The sequence below is a fragment of the Dipodomys merriami genome, unplaced genomic scaffold (genome assembly GCF_024711535.1).
Source record: "Dipodomys merriami isolate MVZ:Mamm:240054 unplaced genomic scaffold, mDipMer1.0.p SCAF_69, whole genome shotgun sequence".
Taxonomy (NCBI): Eukaryota; Metazoa; Chordata; class Mammalia; order Rodentia; family Heteromyidae; genus Dipodomys; species Dipodomys merriami.
Window position 1 is genome coordinate 5,421,612 of NW_027206279.1, and position 17,942 is coordinate 5,439,553.

The 17,942-nt window shown below is 54.9% G+C and overlaps 1 protein-coding gene across 3 annotated transcripts in view; it reads left to right on the top strand.

Annotated features, from left to right (window-relative positions):
* The window catches only part of Mapkbp1 (mitogen-activated protein kinase binding protein 1), a 54,769-nt gene extending 40,278 nt beyond the window's left edge, over nucleotides 1–14,491 (top strand). For 2 of the 3 annotated variants that reach the window (XM_070005855.1, XM_070005856.1), the window contains exons 10-31: nucleotides 1,721–1,910; nucleotides 2,464–2,610; nucleotides 2,901–3,076; nucleotides 3,967–4,058; nucleotides 4,290–4,415; nucleotides 4,764–4,834; nucleotides 4,970–5,091; nucleotides 5,723–5,798; nucleotides 5,904–6,015; nucleotides 6,322–6,385; nucleotides 6,623–6,757; nucleotides 6,892–7,028; nucleotides 7,217–7,272; nucleotides 8,633–8,869; nucleotides 9,232–9,398; nucleotides 9,566–9,708; nucleotides 9,794–9,991; nucleotides 10,120–10,204; nucleotides 10,386–10,666; nucleotides 10,787–11,383; nucleotides 11,770–11,927; nucleotides 12,441–14,491. In XM_070005855.1, coding sequence (XP_069861956.1) covers nucleotides 1,721–1,910; nucleotides 2,464–2,610; nucleotides 2,901–3,076; nucleotides 3,967–4,058; nucleotides 4,290–4,415; nucleotides 4,764–4,834; nucleotides 4,970–5,091; nucleotides 5,723–5,798; nucleotides 5,904–6,015; nucleotides 6,322–6,385; nucleotides 6,623–6,757; nucleotides 6,892–7,028; nucleotides 7,217–7,272; nucleotides 8,633–8,869; nucleotides 9,232–9,398; nucleotides 9,566–9,708; nucleotides 9,794–9,991; nucleotides 10,120–10,204; nucleotides 10,386–10,666; nucleotides 10,787–11,383; nucleotides 11,770–11,927; nucleotides 12,441–12,668 — 3,598 coding nt within the window. In that variant the 3' untranslated portion in view covers nucleotides 12,669–14,491. The remainder of the gene's footprint in view (nucleotides 1–1,720; nucleotides 1,911–2,463; nucleotides 2,611–2,900; nucleotides 3,077–3,966; nucleotides 4,059–4,289; nucleotides 4,416–4,763; nucleotides 4,835–4,969; nucleotides 5,092–5,722; nucleotides 5,799–5,903; nucleotides 6,016–6,321; nucleotides 6,386–6,622; nucleotides 6,758–6,891; nucleotides 7,029–7,216; nucleotides 7,273–8,632; nucleotides 8,870–9,231; nucleotides 9,399–9,565; nucleotides 9,709–9,793; nucleotides 9,992–10,119; nucleotides 10,205–10,385; nucleotides 10,667–10,786; nucleotides 11,384–11,769; nucleotides 11,928–12,440) is intronic. The other variant, XM_070005857.1, reaches the window with a different exon arrangement.
* Nucleotides 14,492–17,942: the final 3,451 nt, after the last annotated feature.

Genomic DNA, 17,942 nt, shown 5'->3' on the forward strand with positions numbered 1-17,942 from the left:
CAAGTGGTAGAGCGCTAGCCTTGAGCTGAAGAGCTGAGGGACAGCGCCCAGGCCCAGAGTTCAGACCCCACGACCAGACCCCCCCAAAAAAAAAAAAAAGAATTCTTGAGTTTGAACTCAGAGCTTCTTCCTTGCTGTGTAAGCATTCTACCTATGAGCTACACCTTCAGCCCTTTTTGTGCTAGTTGTTTTTGAGATAGGGTCTATGTGTACTTGAGCCATAGTCCATTTGTTTCAGGCTTCTCATCATAGGTAAGACCGCAGGCACAGGCTACCACTCCCTGCTCCTGCCTGGATTGGCCTGCTTTTGGCCTCCCAGGCAGCTGGGGTTAGCACCCAGTTTAGGATTTGGTCTGGTGTTAGATGATTTCAAGAATAGTTCAAGGAGGGCTGGGAAGGTGGCTCAGTGGTAGAGCGCTTGCCTTGCATGCCTGAGGCCCTGGGTTCGATTCCTCAGCACCACATAAGCAAAAAGAAAAAAGCCGGAAGTGGCGCTGTGGCTCAAGTGGTAGAGTGCTAGCCTTGAGCTGAAGAGCTGAGGGACAGCACCCAGGCCCAGAGTTCAGGCCTCATGACCGGACCCAAAAAAAAAAAAAAAAAAAAAAAATAGTTCAAGGAGCCGGGTACTGGTGGCTCACGCCTGTAATCCTAGCTACTCAGGAGGCTGAGATCTGAGGATCACAATTCAAAGCCAGCCCGGGCAGGAAAGTCTGTGAGACAAGTCTTATCTACAATAAACCACTAGAAAACCGGAAGCGGCGCTGTGGCTCAAGCAGTAGTACGCTCACCTTTAGCTGAAGAGCGCAAGGACAGCACCCACGCCCAGAGTTCAAGCCCTATTACCGACAAAAAAAAATAATAATAATAATAGTTCAAGGGATTAAAGTTTTGTTCTGATTGGATGCTGTCAGAAAGGGGGGCAAGTTATATAATTGGACATCTTGACAATCTTTAAGAACTACAAGGAAAGGTATGGGGTCAAGCTGTCATGGTAAAGACGCAGCCACCAATCATATTAGATGGGAGAGGGCAGTACTTGGTCATTTTTGTTGTTTATTAGGCAAGTGCTATAGTAGATTTGGTTTCAGTGTTTGGAATTGAGCAGGGCCTCACTTAGGATAGGCAAATGCGCCACTACTGATCTTCATCCCTGGTTCCATTTTTTTTTTTTTTTTGGTTGGTCGTGGGGCTTGAACTCTGGGCCTGGGCACTGCCCCTGCGCTCTTCAGCTCAAGGCAAGCGCTCTACCGCTTGAGCCACAGTGCCACTTCCGGTTTTCGTGTGGTTTATTGGCAATGAGTCTCACGGACTTTCCTGCCTGGGCTGGCATTGAACCATGATCCTCAGATCTCAACCTCCTGAGTAGCTGGGATTACAGGCGTGAGCCACCAGTGCCCAGCTCCCAGTTCCATTTTTTGGGGCCTGTTTGGTGATCTTGATTTGATCTGTGTGCAGTTGTGATTTTTGTTTTTGCTGCACTCCCGTCCCAGCCACAGAATCACCTCGTCTGATGGTCTGTCTGTAAGGTGGCATATGTTCATAGGGGGACACCAAGGCCCAGCAGCTAGGGCTGGGTGCCCTCCCACTGATGGCAGCTGTGGACTGGTTCTTTCCTCCTAAGCCTCTACTTCCACGCCTGGAGAGGGCCCTCCCAGCTCTACCCATCCCTTCTCTTCACTCCCTTCGCCCTCACGGGGTTGTCCCTTCCTCTCTCCCATAGTCGCCTCTTCTCTGGAGGACCCAATGCCAGGTATCCAGACACGATTGCCTTGACCTTTGATCCAACTAACCAGTGGCTGTCCTGTGTGTACAATGACCACAGCATCTACGTTTGGGATGTGAGGGACCCCAAGAAAGTGGGCAAGGTGTACTCCGCTCTGTACCATTCCTCCTGCGTCTGGAGTGTGGAGGTATGTGGGTGGCCCAGCTGGCCTCAAACGGGGTTCACTGAGGTACTAGTGTCAAGATAGAGATGTGGGAACTTGAAGTATGACTTTATATACCTGCTGCCTCCTTGTTTTTCCAGTGACACCCCTGGCATGCATCCTGGGGACTGAGCTTGAGTCTTACTGCTTATCCACCACAGTCTTCTTCAGCATGCCTCTGTCTATCTTAGTTTTGCCTCATCATGGTGTCAATGATCTTGGACAGGTTACCACACTTGACCAAGCCTTAGTCTCCTCAACTGTAAAATGATGTGCCTGATTAATTGTTCTAAGAATAAAATTAAATGATGTAAGTGGGAGCCAGAGGAGTGCCTGATGTATAGTAGGTGCTAAGTTAATAGGCTTACCTTCAGTAATTATGTAGTATACATAACAGTTACATCTTGCTTACTATGTGCCAGACACCCAACTCAGCCTTGGACAGCATTGTCTTTAATTTCAATTCCTTTCATTTCCTTGGGCAGCTCAAAGAGTGTTCCCTAAATAGAAGTCTGACTCTTTGCTTCTGTCCCTTCAGGTCTACCCTGAGGTGAAGGACAGCAACCAGGCCTGTCTGCCTCCCAGTTCCTTTATTACCTGTTCGTCAGACAGTACCATCCGCCTATGGAACACCGAGAGCTCTGGGGTACATGGCTCTACCCTGCACCGGAACATCCTCAGCAATGTGAGCCTGTGTCCCTGGGCCTCTCTGCGTGCTTAGTACCCTATACCCACAACTTTTGTCCCTTGGCTTGAGGAACTAGGTTCTCAGACATTGACCTTGCAGCTTTTTTCTGGCCTCTATGAAACAAGGGTTTATTTTGCCCAACACTCTTCCCCCTTTGCAGCAGTATAATGTCTGTTCTGCCTTATCTGCCTCTTTGACCTGTTCCACTAGGATCTCATTAAGATAATCTATGTGCAGCAGTATAATGTCTGTTCTGCCTTATCTGCCTCTTTGACCTGTTCCACTAGGATCTCATTAAGATAATCTATGTGGACGGGAACACTCAGGCCCTGCTGGACACTGAACTGCCCGGAGGAGACAAGGCTGATGGGTCCCTGATGGATCCTCGTGTGGGCATCCGCTCTGTGTGTATCAGCCCCAATGGACAACATCTAGCTTCGGGAGACCGCATGGGCACACTTAGGTAATGCCTGGGCTGGAGTGCATGTGACTGCCTCCCATGGTGGCTGTGTAGTTAGGGCCCCAAGAAGCAGAGTTTTAGGATTGTCTCAATAAAAGGAAAGATAATAACTTTGTGATGAAGAACCCAGCAGAAAGGATCCTAACCAGGTGATTATGGTTAATATCCACATATCACCATTTCACTATTCTTTGGTACCCAAAAACACATATGCCGGGCACTGGTGGCTCACATCTAGCTACTCAGGAGGCTGAGATCTGAGGATCATGGTTCTAAGCCAGCCCGGGCAGGAAAGTCTGTGACACTCTTATCTACAATTATCCACCAGAAAACCGTAAGTGGCACTGTGACTCAAGTGGTAGAGTGCTTACTTTGAGCTGAAGAGCTGAGGGACAGTGCCCAAGCCCAGAGTTCAAACCCCACAACCAACCAGGAAAACAAAACAAAACAAAACCACATAAATTCAATCGTGACAGAACACCAGACAGATTCACATTGAGGTACACACAACAGAGTACACACAACTGATAAGTGCTTCAAAAGTGTCATGGTCATAAAGGTAAGAAAGATGAAGCAATTATGAACTACAGGGGATTAAAGAGAAGAAACTGCTAAATGCCATTGGTACTCTGTGGTGACATTTTGAATGTGATCTTAGTTAATAGTAATGTACCATTATAAATGTCCTGTTCTGATAGTTGTACTTATATAAGATGATAATACTAGACAAAGCTGACTAAGGAAAACAGACATCTCTCTCTTAATGCAGCTTTTCTCTAAGCTTAAAAAGAATAAATGAATGAGGGAAGGAGAGGATGTAGCTGATGAAGGGAACCCTTTTCCCTGCAGCCTAACAGTCAGTCACCTCTTCCTTCTTCTCCTCATCTTTGCAGGGTACATGAACTGCAGTCCCTGAATGAAATGCTCAAGGTAGAGGCCCATGATTCAGAGATCCTGTGTCTGGAATACTCCAAGCCAGACACAGGTAAGGCGGATAACCAGAATGACCCGGGTGTCATGGGATCATTCTGGCTCTTAGATGTGGGGCTTGCAATCTTGGACCACTTGATTTTCACAGGTTAAGAAGAGGACAACTTTCCCTACTCTGTGGTTTATGTAGCTTAAGGTTATGAGACTTAGTTCCCTTGGGGTCTTTGCCAGGCTTTAGGAGCCTGCCCAGGGCACATGTGAGCCAGAGGAGTTCTTCCACCCACAGGTCTGAAGTTGCTGGCATCAGCAAGCCGGGACCGGCTGATCCATGTGCTGGATGCTGGGAGGGAGTACAGCCTGCAGCAGACACTGGATGAGCACTCATCTTCCATCACTGCTGTCAAGTTTGCAGGTGGGAACAGGGCAATGGAGACACATCCTGCTACCTACCACCACCCCATTTTTCCATGAGAAAGGTCTGCTAGTGGGGGGAGGCCTGGGGCTGGATGTAAAGGCAGGTAGGATGTAGACTTTCAGTCCAGGGGATCCAGAGCCAACCAGGTTGGGCTGAGGATGGGCAGAAAGGAAAATCTGGGTTTAGAGAGAAGCATTCTGATTGTTGTTTAGAGAGAAGCATTCTGATTGGTTATCCTACCAAGTTAAATAGTTTGAACAGGGCTCTTCCAACACGATGGGAAGGTAGGGAAAAGGCTGCTCCCATGTGGTGGGACGTGGGAACAGCTAGGCTCCTCCTCCTTAGCCAGCGATGGGCAAGTGCGCATGATCAGCTGTGGAGCAGACAAGAGCATCTACTTTCGCACTGCACAGAAGGTGAGGGTACTGGTGTCCCTGCAAGGGGCAGGGTGGGAGGTGGGGTCTCTATTAAAGAGGAAGGGAGGTGAAGCGGGCCTGGTGGGCCTGGTGATGCATTTGATGTGGGTCTGCCCCTATACTTCATTCCTGTAGTCTGGAGATGGAGTGCAGTTCACACGGACACACCACGTGGTACGGAAGACAACCCTCTACGACATGGATGTGGAGCCCAGCTGGAAGTACACAGCCATTGGCTGCCAGGACCGAAATATCCGGTGGGCATCCCCTTGGCAGCCTGTCTGGCCCTATTCGTACATTCTCTAGGATTTGTTCTTATTCTAGGTGGGTCAGCTCTATGCAGCTCAGACTCCACACCTATCTTTTTTTGTTTTTAATTATTATTCTTTTGCCAGTCCTGGGACTTGAACTCAGGGCCTGAGCATTATCCCTGAGCTTCTTTTGCTCAAGGCTAGCACTCTACCACTTGAGCCACAGCGCCACTTCTGGCTTTTTTTGTGTATGTGGTACTGAGGAATTGAGCCCAGGGCTTCGTGCATGTTAGGCAAGCACTCTACCACTAAGCCACCTTCCCAGCCCCTTTTTATTTTTTAACTGTATGTATATTTTTTGTCTTTTGTTTTTTAGTTCTGGGGTAGAACCCAGGACTTGCACTTGTTAGGCAAGCGCTTTGCCACTGAGCTACATCCCAGCCCCACACCTATTTTTTGACCAGGACTTTGTATCTCCTTGAGCCCACAGAAAAAGTACTTTGTGTTAACTAAGAATGGTAGATCTGGTGAGGGTAGCCCCCCAAAAAATGGGCTGGGCATGATTGCCGGAGTTTCTACCATCCAGGTGTTGCCTGGTCTTTATTCCTCAGTATATAAATGAGCCGTTTCTCTACAGGATCTTTAACATTAGCAGTGGGAAGCAGAAAAAGCTGTTTAAAGGGTCGCAGGGTGAGGATGGCACTCTCATTAAGGTAGGGGCCGAGGGGGGTAAGCACCGGGCTGGAGGGGGCCAGAGGGGCTCTGGGTGAAGAGGGACTGGTATTCGTGGGCTCTGTCAGCTGTGTGCCACTGTTCAGGTGCAGACAGACCCCTCGGGGATCTACATTGCCACCAGCTGCTCTGACAAGAACCTCTCCATTTTTGACTTCTCCTCCGGCGAGTGCGTGGCCACCATGTTTGGTCACTCAGGTGAGTGTAACTCCCACTTCCCTAGCCATAGAACTCTATATTCTTTCTTCCCTTAGTCCTTGCTGAGGGAAGTCCCAGCAGCTCTGACCAACCCCACCCCAGTAGGGGCCTCCTTGCCTGAAGCAGGGAGGCTCTGCTGGCAGATGGTGCAGCATGCTGCCTCTCCCCTCCCCCACATGCAGACTCAGAGCAGGGAGCCAGGGGTGTGGAGGGCACTTGAGTCTCTACCATGCCCACCCTAGGATAGACAGGCATCTGGTTGGGAATTCAATGCAGCTCACAGGCTATATTCTTTGTTCCTCACAGAGATTGTCACTGGCATGAAATTTAGTAACGATTGCAAACATCTCATCTCGGTGTCGGGGGACAGGTGAGCGAAAGGCAGCTTTTCTGAGAGAGATTCTTCCTCTGGTCCACCCTCATCCCTCCCCCTGCCCCTCACCTTACAGAGATGTGGGAAGTGGGGCTGAAGAGGGATATTTCTCGCTGGGCCTGAACTGGCAGTGGAGGGTAGCTGGGGGGCTCCTTTCTGGTCATCAGGGAAGCAGGACTCAGAGCACTCTCCAGAGTCCTACCCAGCCCCTCCCTCACCCACCCTCTGCCCTAGCTGCATATTTGTCTGGCGCCTGAGCTCTGAGATGACCATCAGTATGAGGCAGCGTCTGGCTGAGCTGCGCCAGCGGCAGCGAGGAGGCAAGCAGCAAGGACCATCTTCCACCCAAAGGGCTTCTGGACCTACCCGGTAAGAACGGAACATGGACACGTGATAGGTGGGGGTCCCTCCACCTTCCTTCTCACGAAAAGACCCATCATTCATGTTGGCTTCTTCCCCCAGTCAGTTTCCTCTTGCCATGACCTTCCTTGTCTTGGACTCAGGCCCCAGGCTCCAGTGATGCTTTCTTCTGGACCAGCTCTCTCATCAGACAGTGACAAGGAGGGAGAAGATGAGGGTACTGAAGAGGAAGAACTGCCAGCTCTGCCCGTCCTTGCCAAGAGCACCAAGAAAGAGCCAGGTTTGTGCAGTCTGCTGTGGTGCCAGACAGGCACTAGCTGGTACAGTGGCTATATGGGCCCTTCCTAGAACCATGGGGCGACAGGGAACTGAGGCGTGACTGTGCCCACACAGGAGATTGGCTCATAAGAGCCCTGAGCCCGGGTGAGCAGGCAGAGATACTCCTTCTGATTGCCTATTTCTTTCTAGCCTCAGTCCCTGGCCCAGCTCTGCTCCGAAGCCTGTCCCACTGGGAGATGAGTCGGGTGAGCATCCATACTGACATGTGCTTCCAAGGCTACAGGAATGAGAGGGGGTGGAAGCAGAGCCCCACCCCCCCCCTTCTGTGCCTTGTGAGGCATTTGGGCATGGTTTGCCAGTGTGCCTCTGGCCTGTTTCTAAAGAAGGCTGTATGTGGGAAGAGTTCAAGCCACTGGGCTGTTTGTGGTTTGGGGATAGGGGTGCCCTAGTCTTTGTTTTGTGTTTTGTTTTTTGTTGGTCGTGGGACTTGAACTCTGGGCCTAGGCACTGTCCCTCAGCTCTTCAGCTCAAGGCTAGTGCTTTACCACTTGAGCCACAGCACCACTTCCAATTTTATTGGAAATAAGAGTCTCATGGTCTTTCCTGCCTGGGCTGGCTTTGAACCGCGATCCTCAGATCTCAGCTTCCTGAGTAGCTAGGATTACAGGTGTTAGCCACCAGCACCCGGCTAGTCTTTCCTTCTTGTGCTAGATGAGGACAGTCATCACAAGTCAGGTGTGCCACCTGCTCACCTGCCTGGGCCTGGCAGCCTGAGGTTGGGAGGTGACAAGGAAGGGGGGGTGTGAGCCCAGTAGTTACAAAGAAAGTTCAGAGAAACAAGAGTAGAAATCTGGAGAAATGGTCATTATAAAGGCCCCAGCCAGGGCTGGGAATGTGGCTTAGTGGCAGGGAGCTTACCTAGCATGCATGAAGCATTCCTCAGTACTACATACATGGAAAAAGCCAGAAGTAGCACTGTGGCTCAAGTGGTAGAGTGCTAGCCTTGAACAAAAGAAGCTCAGGGACAGTGCCCAGTCCCTGAGTTCAAGCCCCAGGACTGGCAAAAACAAAACAAAACAAAACAAAAAAAAAAAAAACAGCTAAGAGGTAATCTGAGGACAGCTAAGGGAGAAGCCACAGGAGCAGCAGTGCTCCAGAGCAGCCTGGCCCAGCCCAGGCTTCCAGCCCCACGGCCTAATGGTGTGGAATCTGGTGCGACCTCACCACACCAGGGGTCTCAAGTCTGCACTTCTGATTCATCCTTGGTACTAGTTGTGAAGCAGGGTCTTTAGAGTCCTGTTGGGGCTGCCTCACAGTAGAGAGTTCTGTGTGTGGAGTGCATGATGCTGGTAAAGGCAGAGCCTCGAGGGGCCCTGTGAGATGAGAGCAGCCACAGCATGACCTGAAGGCGCCTACCCCTCAGGCCGCTTATTGTGGCAGGGTTGAACTCGCCACCTGGGCCTTCTGATTCTGGTTCCCTCCTGTAGAATGGGGACATTGTAAGGTTGCAGAATGGAATGAACCCGTGGAGAGTGCCTGGCGTGCAGTAAGGCGCATGTTTGCTTAGCGCATGCATAGTTCTTACTCTTCCTCTGCTCCTGCCAGGCGCAGGAGCCCGGGGAGTTCCTGGATTCAGCACCTGTAGCAAACTCAGGACCTAGAAGAAGGGGGCGCTGGGCCCAGCCAGGTGTGGAACTGAGCGTTCGCTCCATGCTGGACCTACGGCAGCTGGAAACCCTGACCCCAGGCCCTCAGGAGCCCAGCCAGGACCCTCCAGCTGTGGCCATGCGCAGTCCTGGGAAAGACAGACCGCAGGACCCTGCCACCTCCCCAGCCTGCCAGGTGAGCCGGCTTCCTCCCAGTGCTGTAGCGTCTCTGAGGAGCCTTTGTCAGCTCAGGCCAGCAGCTGGGACTGAGCACGGCTGCAGCCAGGCTTGTTGCCCTGTAGCCCGTGGGTCACTGTGTATGGTGTGGTGACAGGCGGACAGGTCAAGGTGGCCTTCGCTTTGGAGAAGCAACTCTTGGTGTTTAAGTGGAGCTGGAACTGTCAGCTGAGCAGTTCCTCGGGACCTTGCTGTAACAGGTCAGGTCTGTCCTAGGATTAGGGAGGCCAGATTTCCCAGAGTTGAGGTGTGCCAGAGGCTTACCACCCGCAGTGCTCCTCCACATCAGCCCCCCCGCACTGCCCCTTTGTGTGCCCTTAGAATGAGAAGCCCCTTCGGCATCAGCCTTCCCAGCCCTGTTCCTGCCCCCACATTATCCGATTGTTGTCACAAGAGGAAGGAGTCTTTGCCCAAGATCTGGAGCCTGCGCCCATTGAAGACGGCATTATCTACCCAGAGCCCAGCGACAGCCTCGGCGTGGATACCAGGCAAGGGTGCTCCCCGCCACGCCTGGGCACGCGGCTTCTCTCCCTGCAGCTGGGGGAGGCTCGCCGTGCCGCCGCCTCATCTCCAGTCCCACTCCCACGCAGGAGTGTGGCGGGGGGGCCGCTCTTCTCTGCTCACGGCCTTTGCTTTCCCCTGCTGGCCCCCGCAGTGAATTCCAGGTACGGGCTCCAAGCAGAGGAACTCCGGGAAGAGTGTACCCAGGCGGCCGGGGCTCAGAAAAGCATAGCCCTGACAGCGCATGCTCCGTGGATTACAGCAGCTGCCTTTCCAGCCCTGAGCACCCCAATGAAGGTGAGGAGGGGACCCCTGGCTGAGGCAGGGATTGAGGCCCGGTGACAGAGGGGCGCAGTGTGATGCCTCTCCCCCCCCATTCCAGACTCCGAGAGCACGGAGCCCCTGAGTGTGGATGGCATCTCCTCAGACCTTGAAGAGCCAGCTGAGGGTGATGAAGAAGAGGAGGAAGAGGAGGCAGGCACTGGCCTCTATGGGCTACAGGAAGGCAGCCCCCACACTCCGGACCAGGAGCAGTTTCTAAAACAGCACTTTGAGACGCTGGCCAATGGGGCTGCTCCAGGTGTGGTCAGAGAGCCGCGCTCACGCCGGGCAGGCTTCCCCCAGCTTGCCCGCAGGCAGTACTTTAGGGTTTCCCTCCAGGGGAGGGCTTTACTTCTGCCTCTGTTCACAATTTCTGTCCTCTGGCAGGGGGTCCAGTGAGAGTCCCGGAGAGGACAGAGTCTCGGAGCATCTCCTCGCGATTCCTGTTGCAAGCACAGACCTCCCCGCTCAGGTATGGAGCTCCCGCCATGGCCAGCAGGCAGCCTCCCCACCTCAAGGGGACCCTGTGCCCCTGGCTTGGGGTGGTCAACCTCACCCTGATCCTCGCTGGTTTTGTGCCCGTGCTCTCCTTGTGCGCGCGCGGGAGGAGCGCTGAGCCTTCTCTGGTCTTCTTCCATATTTCTTCCCCACAGGGAACCAGCCCCATCCTCCTCAAGCTCGGCCCTGGTGTCGAGACCTGTCCAGGTGCCACAGGTATCTGAAGAGCTGAAAGGCAGTGGGGCTAACCCTCCAGGAGCACCCCCAGAAGTGGAGGCTCCCCCTGGCCGCCCCAGACCCCAGCAAGCCGTCCCCGTGCTGCTGCCACGCCGCCGTAACAGCCCGGACAGCAGCTGGGCCTCCAAGACAGGGCCCACAGCCAGCCCCTTAGCTGGACCCCAGAGGGCCCAGTCGGCACACAGCCTGGCACCACAGGGTGAGGAAATGGGGGGCTCCACTCCAGAGCCTGGGGAATAGAAGGGCATGCTGGAGGAGGGCGGGCCGGTTGTGGCGCTGGTGCGTCACCGTGCCTGCAGTAGCTCCATCTCTTCTGCAGATGAGGAGCCTTCTTCAGGCCCGTTGCACTCAGGGGAGATAGAGGCTCGGGAAGGCCTGGGCTCCCTGCCCCATGCTGATCACCAACCATCACGGCCCCGTTCCTACCGGAACCCCACCACCAGCTCTGTGGCCAAGATAGCCCGCAGCATTTCTGTTGGAGAGAACCTGAACCAGGCAGCTGACCCTCAAGCTCCTGCCGCCAGCCGAGCCTCACCCTTCAGCAAGCTGGCCCTGCCCAGCCGGGCACACCTAGTCTTGGACATCCCCAAACCACTGCCCAACCGACCTAGCCTGGCCGCATTTTCACCTGTAACCAAGGGGCAGGCCCCTGGAGAGGCAGAACAGCCTGGCACTTCAGTGGACCTGGCAAAGGCTCACAGTATATCTGAGCGGCTGGCGTGTTTGGGGGAGGGTGCCCCTCCCAAGCCTAGGACAGAGCACCAGGCTCTTCCTGGGCCCAACAGTCCCCGTGCCCAGCACCTGCCGGCCAGCAGCCTCCTCCGAGGCCCCAGGAACTTGCCGCCCCCCACCCCTGAGAAGACTCGCAACCCCATGGAAAGCACCAGGCCAGGGGCAGCCCTGAGCCAGGACTCAGGTGTGCACAGCTCCCCGGTCCTCATCTGCCCCATCTTCTCCGTCTCTGTTGGCTGCTTTCTCTCTCCATCCCATTTCCGTGCGTCCAGCCTTTGGCGTTTTTTGTCCTGTCTGCTCCTGTCTTGGTCCATAAGTCATATCCCTGACAGCAAGACACTCCTGCCCACCTTCGTGGCCTCCTGGGAACCCTCTTAGCCTGTCAGTGCCCTCTGGACTCGGGCTGGCCTTCTCAGCCTTCGTTGTATGTGCTGGTGGGGAAGGGGAAGGAGGGGCGGGGCCAGAGTGCAGGTGGGGGAGGACAGTGCTGAGGGGTAGGCCTTTCCTGCTCTTAGAGCCCCTGGTCGGCCAGCTTGCCGATCCTCCCTGAGCAGTGTCTGTCCCTCTCAGAGCCAGCTGTGAGCCTGGAACCAGCTGTGAGCCTGGAGCCAGCTGTGAGCCTGGAGCCAGCTGTGAGCCTGGAGCCAGCTGTGAGCCTGGAGCAGTGTGAGCAGCTTGTGGCAGAGCTCCGTGGGAGTGTGTGCCAAGCAGTACAGCTCTACCACTTGGTGAGTGCTGGGCAGCAGACAGCAGGAAAAGAGCCTGTCATTTATTAGGTGCTTCAACGTCAAGTGTCAAGCCAGGCACTGGTGGCTCACGCCTGTAATCCTAGCTACTCAGGAGGCTGAGATCTGAGGATCACTGTTCAAAGCCAACCCCAGGCAAGGAAAGGCTGTGAGACTTATCTCCAATTAACCACCAGAAAGCCGGAAATGGCACTGTGGCTCAAGTGGTAGAGCACTCGCCTTGAGCTGAATTGCTTAGGGACAGGGCCCAAGCCCACAGTTCAAGCCCCTTGACAAGCATTGTCAAGAGGAGTAGCTAACAGGACAGACATCCCTGTAGTCTGAAGGGCTCCTCCGGGTTGCCAGTCAGACTCTGTGTCCCCTATCTCCTGATTATTACTTATGGATTCTTAGCCCGGACTTTGACCCAGATAGAGCCCCTCCTTTCCCTATGTAGTCACTGACAGGCCCCTCCACTGCTGTTCCTCTACTTCCCGTCTGGTGGTCTCATTGCAGGTGGCCAGCTGTAAGACGCCCTCAGCAGAGCAAAGTCACATCATTCGACTCTTGAGAGACACCTTCTCCTCCGTGAGGCAGGAGCTAGAGGCCCTGGCTGGGGCAGCCCTGTCTAGCCCAGGCGGGAGCCCTGGCGCCGTGGGAGCTGAGCAGACGCAGGCCCTGCTAGAACAATACTCAGAGCTGTTGCTTCGGGCAGTGGAGCGACGCATGGAACGCAGACTCTGAGCTCCAAGCCCAAGCAAATGCTCCCCTATCCCTCTTCCACTCCTCAAAACCTGCAAGGATGCTTGGAGTGGAGAGCAGGGGTCAGTGCTCAGAGGGGAGGCAGCTTTCCTGGCTGCTCCTTATGGGGCCCCTGTATTTATTAATTTATTTCCCTGACTGTTGCCTCGCTTCCTTGGAACCCCTGCCTTCGAAGCCTATCCCGGGGCTCCGCAGGGGTTGGTCTTGGGTCTTTGTCATCTTGGTGCTGTGAGGGGTAGAAGGGCAGCCTGCCTCATGTGGAGGACACCGGACAGGCTGGCCCTTTCTTAGAAGCCATTTGAAGTTACTTCAGGGATCAGCTCCCTGGGGTGGAGCATACACAGGGTACTTTAATGGGTAGAGGTGACAGGTGCTGTGGTATTTAGCGCCCATCTGTGGACCTCCACCTCTACTTCTTCTTCTCCCACACCAGCTGCAGCCTCCTAGCTACCCCCAATTCCGGATAGTGCAGAAAAGCAGAGCTGCCTAGTCTTCACTGGCATCTCCAGCAGTCAGGCGACTCGAGTTGGCATCAAGACCTGAGCCTTCACATTCCATTCCCACTCCCCCCACCCCAAGAGCACCCTAGCATTGTTGCTTCCCCAGCAGCCCCCTTTCCGTTCTGGCCAGCCCCTGTAGGGCCAGCTGTGGGGCATTGCTGCAGGACAGCAAAGCCCCCTGCTGGGCAAACATGAACCCCTGGCCTCCTTTCCTGAGCTCCTCAGGCTTCCCATCCTCCAGTGTTGGTCTCCTGTAAGCTGCTGAAGCCCAAAGGACCCCACCTTGTCCCTGTATCCCGATCCACACACAGAAAGAAGCCTGTGTTGGAATTTCCCTTGGTTTGCAGGACGCCTGCCTACCTTCGGAGGACTTTGGCCACCAGTGAAATCAATACTAGAGTAGTGGCTGGCTGATGGGTGCCTGATTTCCTCTCCTATTCTGCCTCAGCCTCCCCACCCTGGAACTTGTATGAGGACCATAAAAAGGAGTGGAGCACATTAAACCCAAATTCTGGATTCTAACTGATAGGAGATGGCCCATGGGACACCTGTTGCAGGTAGAAGGAACCTCTTGCAAGGCAGATCTGGGTGCCCAAGGGTGCTGTAGATGGTGGAGGCTGAGGGAGATACAGGAGCCAAGAGAGACACTGGAAGGTGGTAGGTGGACAGGTAAGTGGCAGTGGTAAGGGGATTTGATTATAGAGTTGAAAGGGCAGTTAGGGAAGGAGGACGCATAGTAGGCATAGGACAGGACTAAGTAGTGAGGAGCAAAGTTGGGGTTACCCATGTGTCTCTGTGCCAAGCCAGGCAGGGCCCCAGAGGCCGCCCAGAGGCTCCAGGCCCGTGGACAGAGGCTAGAGAGTTGTTGCTTTAGCCTGAGTGCCTGAAGCGAACCAAAAGCACACTCACACCTCTCATCATCTGCTTGGCCAAACTCACCTCTGGCCCCAAGAACCTCCAGGGGCTGGAGGTGGGCCCCTGGCAGCCCTGCCGGCGAGAGGGTCAACAGCCCGCGCCAGCTGCAGCTCACAGGGCTCCGCCGCCTTGCCCGCGCCGCCGGGCTCGCGGCCCCTGCGGGGAGGGAGGCCTTGTGCCTGGCGCCCCCCCGCCCCCGCCCCCCCCTCCCTTCTGCATGTCAGGCCGCCGGCGTCGCCGTCCCTGTCCGCACGCCCCTTATTTATAACTTTTGTACGTGGTCCCGCCGCGGCGGCGGCGGCGTCTCCTCCCGCTGCACGGGCGGGGGCTTTTTAACATGCCTGTTCGTACTGATGTATGGACTCGCCAATAAATCATTTGTTACCTGGATGCCCGCTAGCCGGCTGGCGAGTCGTGTGGGTCTTGGGGTGGTGGGAGACCTGACGCGCGGGGAGGGAGGTGGGGCGGGGCCACAGGAGGCGTGGCTCTGGAGTGGGTGGGGCGGGGCCACAGGAGGCGTGGCTCTGGAGTGGGTGGGGCGGGGCCGCGGGAGGCGTGGCTCTGGGGCAGGCGGGACCGGGGTGGTAAAGGGCGGGCGGGCCAGGGTTCCGGGGTGGGTCCCGGTGAGCGGCGTCATGGCGGAGGCGGCCCTGGACGCGGTACGTTGCGGCGTCAGGGTTTGAGCTTGCTCGCGCTGAGGCTGCGGCGTCCTGGCCGGGGCCAGGCCCGGGCCCGAGTGAGCGGTTGGTGACTGCGCTCGGCTGCTCTGGGGCCGGCTCAACCTGGCTCCCGGGCCAGGTGGTCATGGTGCCGTCCCCCGGGGGGGGCCGGGGTGGAGTCCGCACCCCGCGGGAGGGCCGGGGGGGGTGGCCGGGGTGGAGGACGGGAGGAGTGCCCGGGGAGGCCCGGGGTGCAGGACCGGCGGGAGGAGTGTCCGGGGAGGCCCGGGGTGCAGGACCGGCGGGAGGATTGGGAGCAGTTGAGCTGCCCCGGGCCCCGCTGCCCGGCTGGGTTTGTCTCCCCCCGTTTCTGGCTCCCGTTCTCACTCCCCCCCGCCCCCCGTCCCCGGTGTAGGGATTTTGGCGTTCAGATGTTTTTCGGTCGGTCGCGGGGCTTGAACTCCGGGCCTGGCGCCGGCCCTCAGCGCCTCAGCTCAGCACCACTTTCGGGGGGTTCATTGCAGAGAAGAGCCCCACAGACTTTGCTGCACCGCGATCCCGAGTAGCCGGGTGACCGGCGGGAGCACGGCCCCGGCCTGGGTCTCCCTGTGTAGTGCAGGCTGATTCAGCTTCCCCAGGTGCTAGCATTAAGACATCCACCTCCGTGCCCGGACGTTTCATTTAACCCTTGACCTGCAACGCTGACCTCCTGTATCTAATATAAATAAATAAGCTTCCCTCCCACCCCGGCCCCCCTTGGAATTTTCCCAAAAAGACTCCATTTGTTTCTGTGCCACAGGACTCTTCACCCCTTTGTCATATATAGTTTTATTGTTAAAGGTGGTGTACAGAGGAGCTACAAGTCAGGTAATGAGTACACTTCTTGTTTTGGAAAATGCCACCCCTTCATTCACTTTCCCGAGTTTCCCCCTTACAGTCTCTTTCTTATGCAAGGACCTCTCTTTCGGAGGTCATTCCATGTATCTCTAGCACAGTGTTTTTCATTTACTTTTAATCTGCCCAGTGTTTCCAGGCATTAAGCATTTCCAATCACGTTTTCAGCTGTGTGTGTGTGCGTGCGCGCGTGGTCTCTATGTGCCAGCTCTGCTTTTGGATTTGTTAGAGATAAGAATCTCATGAACTTTCCTGCCTGGGCTGGCTTTAAACTGTGATCCACAGATCTCAGTCTCCTAAAGGGAGCTAGGATTACAAGTGTGAGCCAAGGGCTCCCAGCTTTAGCCAATAATTTTTAAGCACCTCTTTGTAATACAAAGTCGGCCGCTGGTGGCTCACACCTGTAATCCAAGCGGCTCACACCTGTAATCCAAGCTACTCAGGAGGCTGGGCTCTGAGGATTGCAGAAGCCAGCCTGGGAAGAAACGTCAGTGAGCCTCATCTCCAATAAGCCACTCAAAGAAAGCCGGAAGTGGTGCTGTGGCTTAAGTGGTAAAGCGCTAGCGTTGAGCACGGACCCTCAGGGACAGCACCCAGGTCCTGAGTTCAAACCCAGGATCAGCAAAAACAACAAATCTAAGCAGAGGCCTGGCTCTTGCCTAGCAATCATGAATGCTCTGAGCTCAGACCCCCAAAATTAAAACTAAGTGTAGACCCAGCAGCGCCTGCTGCGTTGGGGGAGCAGGGACGGTACCAGGCTGCCGGGAACACTCGTGAGTTTTCTTGTCCAAGTCTTAGCCGAAGAATCATTGGGTTGAAGAAATTGTTTGGATCTCTTTGGAAATTCTCACTTTGAAGCCCCAGTTAAGGAAAATAGCCAGTCTCCCAAGGAAATGGTGAGCAAGTGAAACTGATAGGATTGCAGAAAAAAAAATCCTAAGAGGAAGGCGATTTCCACCTTTCCTAGGTAAACTTCATGGCTGGGGGCGAAGCCTATTGGTTGAGTATAACTTGCCTAATATGCATGGAGCCCTGGGGTCAGTCCCCAGCCCGAAAACCAGTAATGATGATCAGACCACTGCCTGGAGGGACTGACATTTCCTCCCTCTTTTCAGTTTTCCCTTGGCCACCGGGGCTTCCACTTGGTTTGGATTTCTGATTTAAAGACACATGCTCCTGCACAGATAGTAAGGATGACCCATTTGGAGAAGAGGCCGTGAGAGAGCTCGTGACCTCAGAGGTGAAAGTGCACGTGCCGATCGCTTGCGGCACATGGCAGTAACTGCTGGTAGGGTGGGACTTTGAGATGAAAGTAGTGAAGCGAAGCCCCACGGCCCGGAGCCCTGCCCGAGTGGAGGGTATAGCAGGAGCAGACTGGGCCTGTCAGGTCAGTTGGGCCTGATGATGGCGTGGCTTGAGTGCTGCCCTGTATTCTGTAAGGGGTGCCCGCCAGGGGTGTGGCCCGGTGAGGCTACATGGCGCAGGTTGGGTGGAGCTGAGCCAGAAAACCCAGTTCCTGCATGGCCGTAACCATGCAGCCTGGGCTGGGAACTTCCTTCCCCTGTTACACATTTCCTGAGCAATTACTGTGTGCTGGGTACTCTTATTAGGGATGCATTCGTGAACAAGATAAACGTCTCTGACTTGGTGGTGGTGGTGGTGGTGGTGGTGATGATGGCATTGGACAGAGGGGTCACAATTCCATGTCAGGTTATGAGTACAAGGCTTCTTTTTTTTTTTTGGTCAGTCATGGGGCTTGAACTCTGGGCCTGGGCGTTGTCCCTCAGCCATTCAGCTCAAGGCAAGTGCTCTACCACTTGAGCCACAGCGCCACTTCTGGTTTTCTGGTGGTTAATTGGAGATAAGAGTCGCACAGATGTCCCTGCCCGGGCTGGCTTTGAACCTCGTTCCTCAGATCTCAGCCTCCTGAGTAGCTAGGATTACAGGTGTGAGCTACCAGTACCTGGCTCTGTGTTGTTTTTTGAGGTGGCAAGTTGTTTGTTCCTGAACTTTGTGATCTTTCCCTGTGACTTACACATCTGTGCTCAATCTGTGAAGGCTGCTCTGTGTAAGTGGAGAGTTCGGTTGTGAAAGCTTAAATGTGGTGGTCCCAAGGGTTGGTGCTGCCTCCTTCCTAGAGTCCCTCTGTGATCCACGGTGACAGGAAAACAGACATGCCCTAATTAGTGATTTAGATAATGCAATCCGTAGGGGAGGGGCATATGGGCTGGTGGTAGGCAGCCTAGAGGTTAAACAAGGATGGTCAGGGAAGGAAGCCTCATCAATAT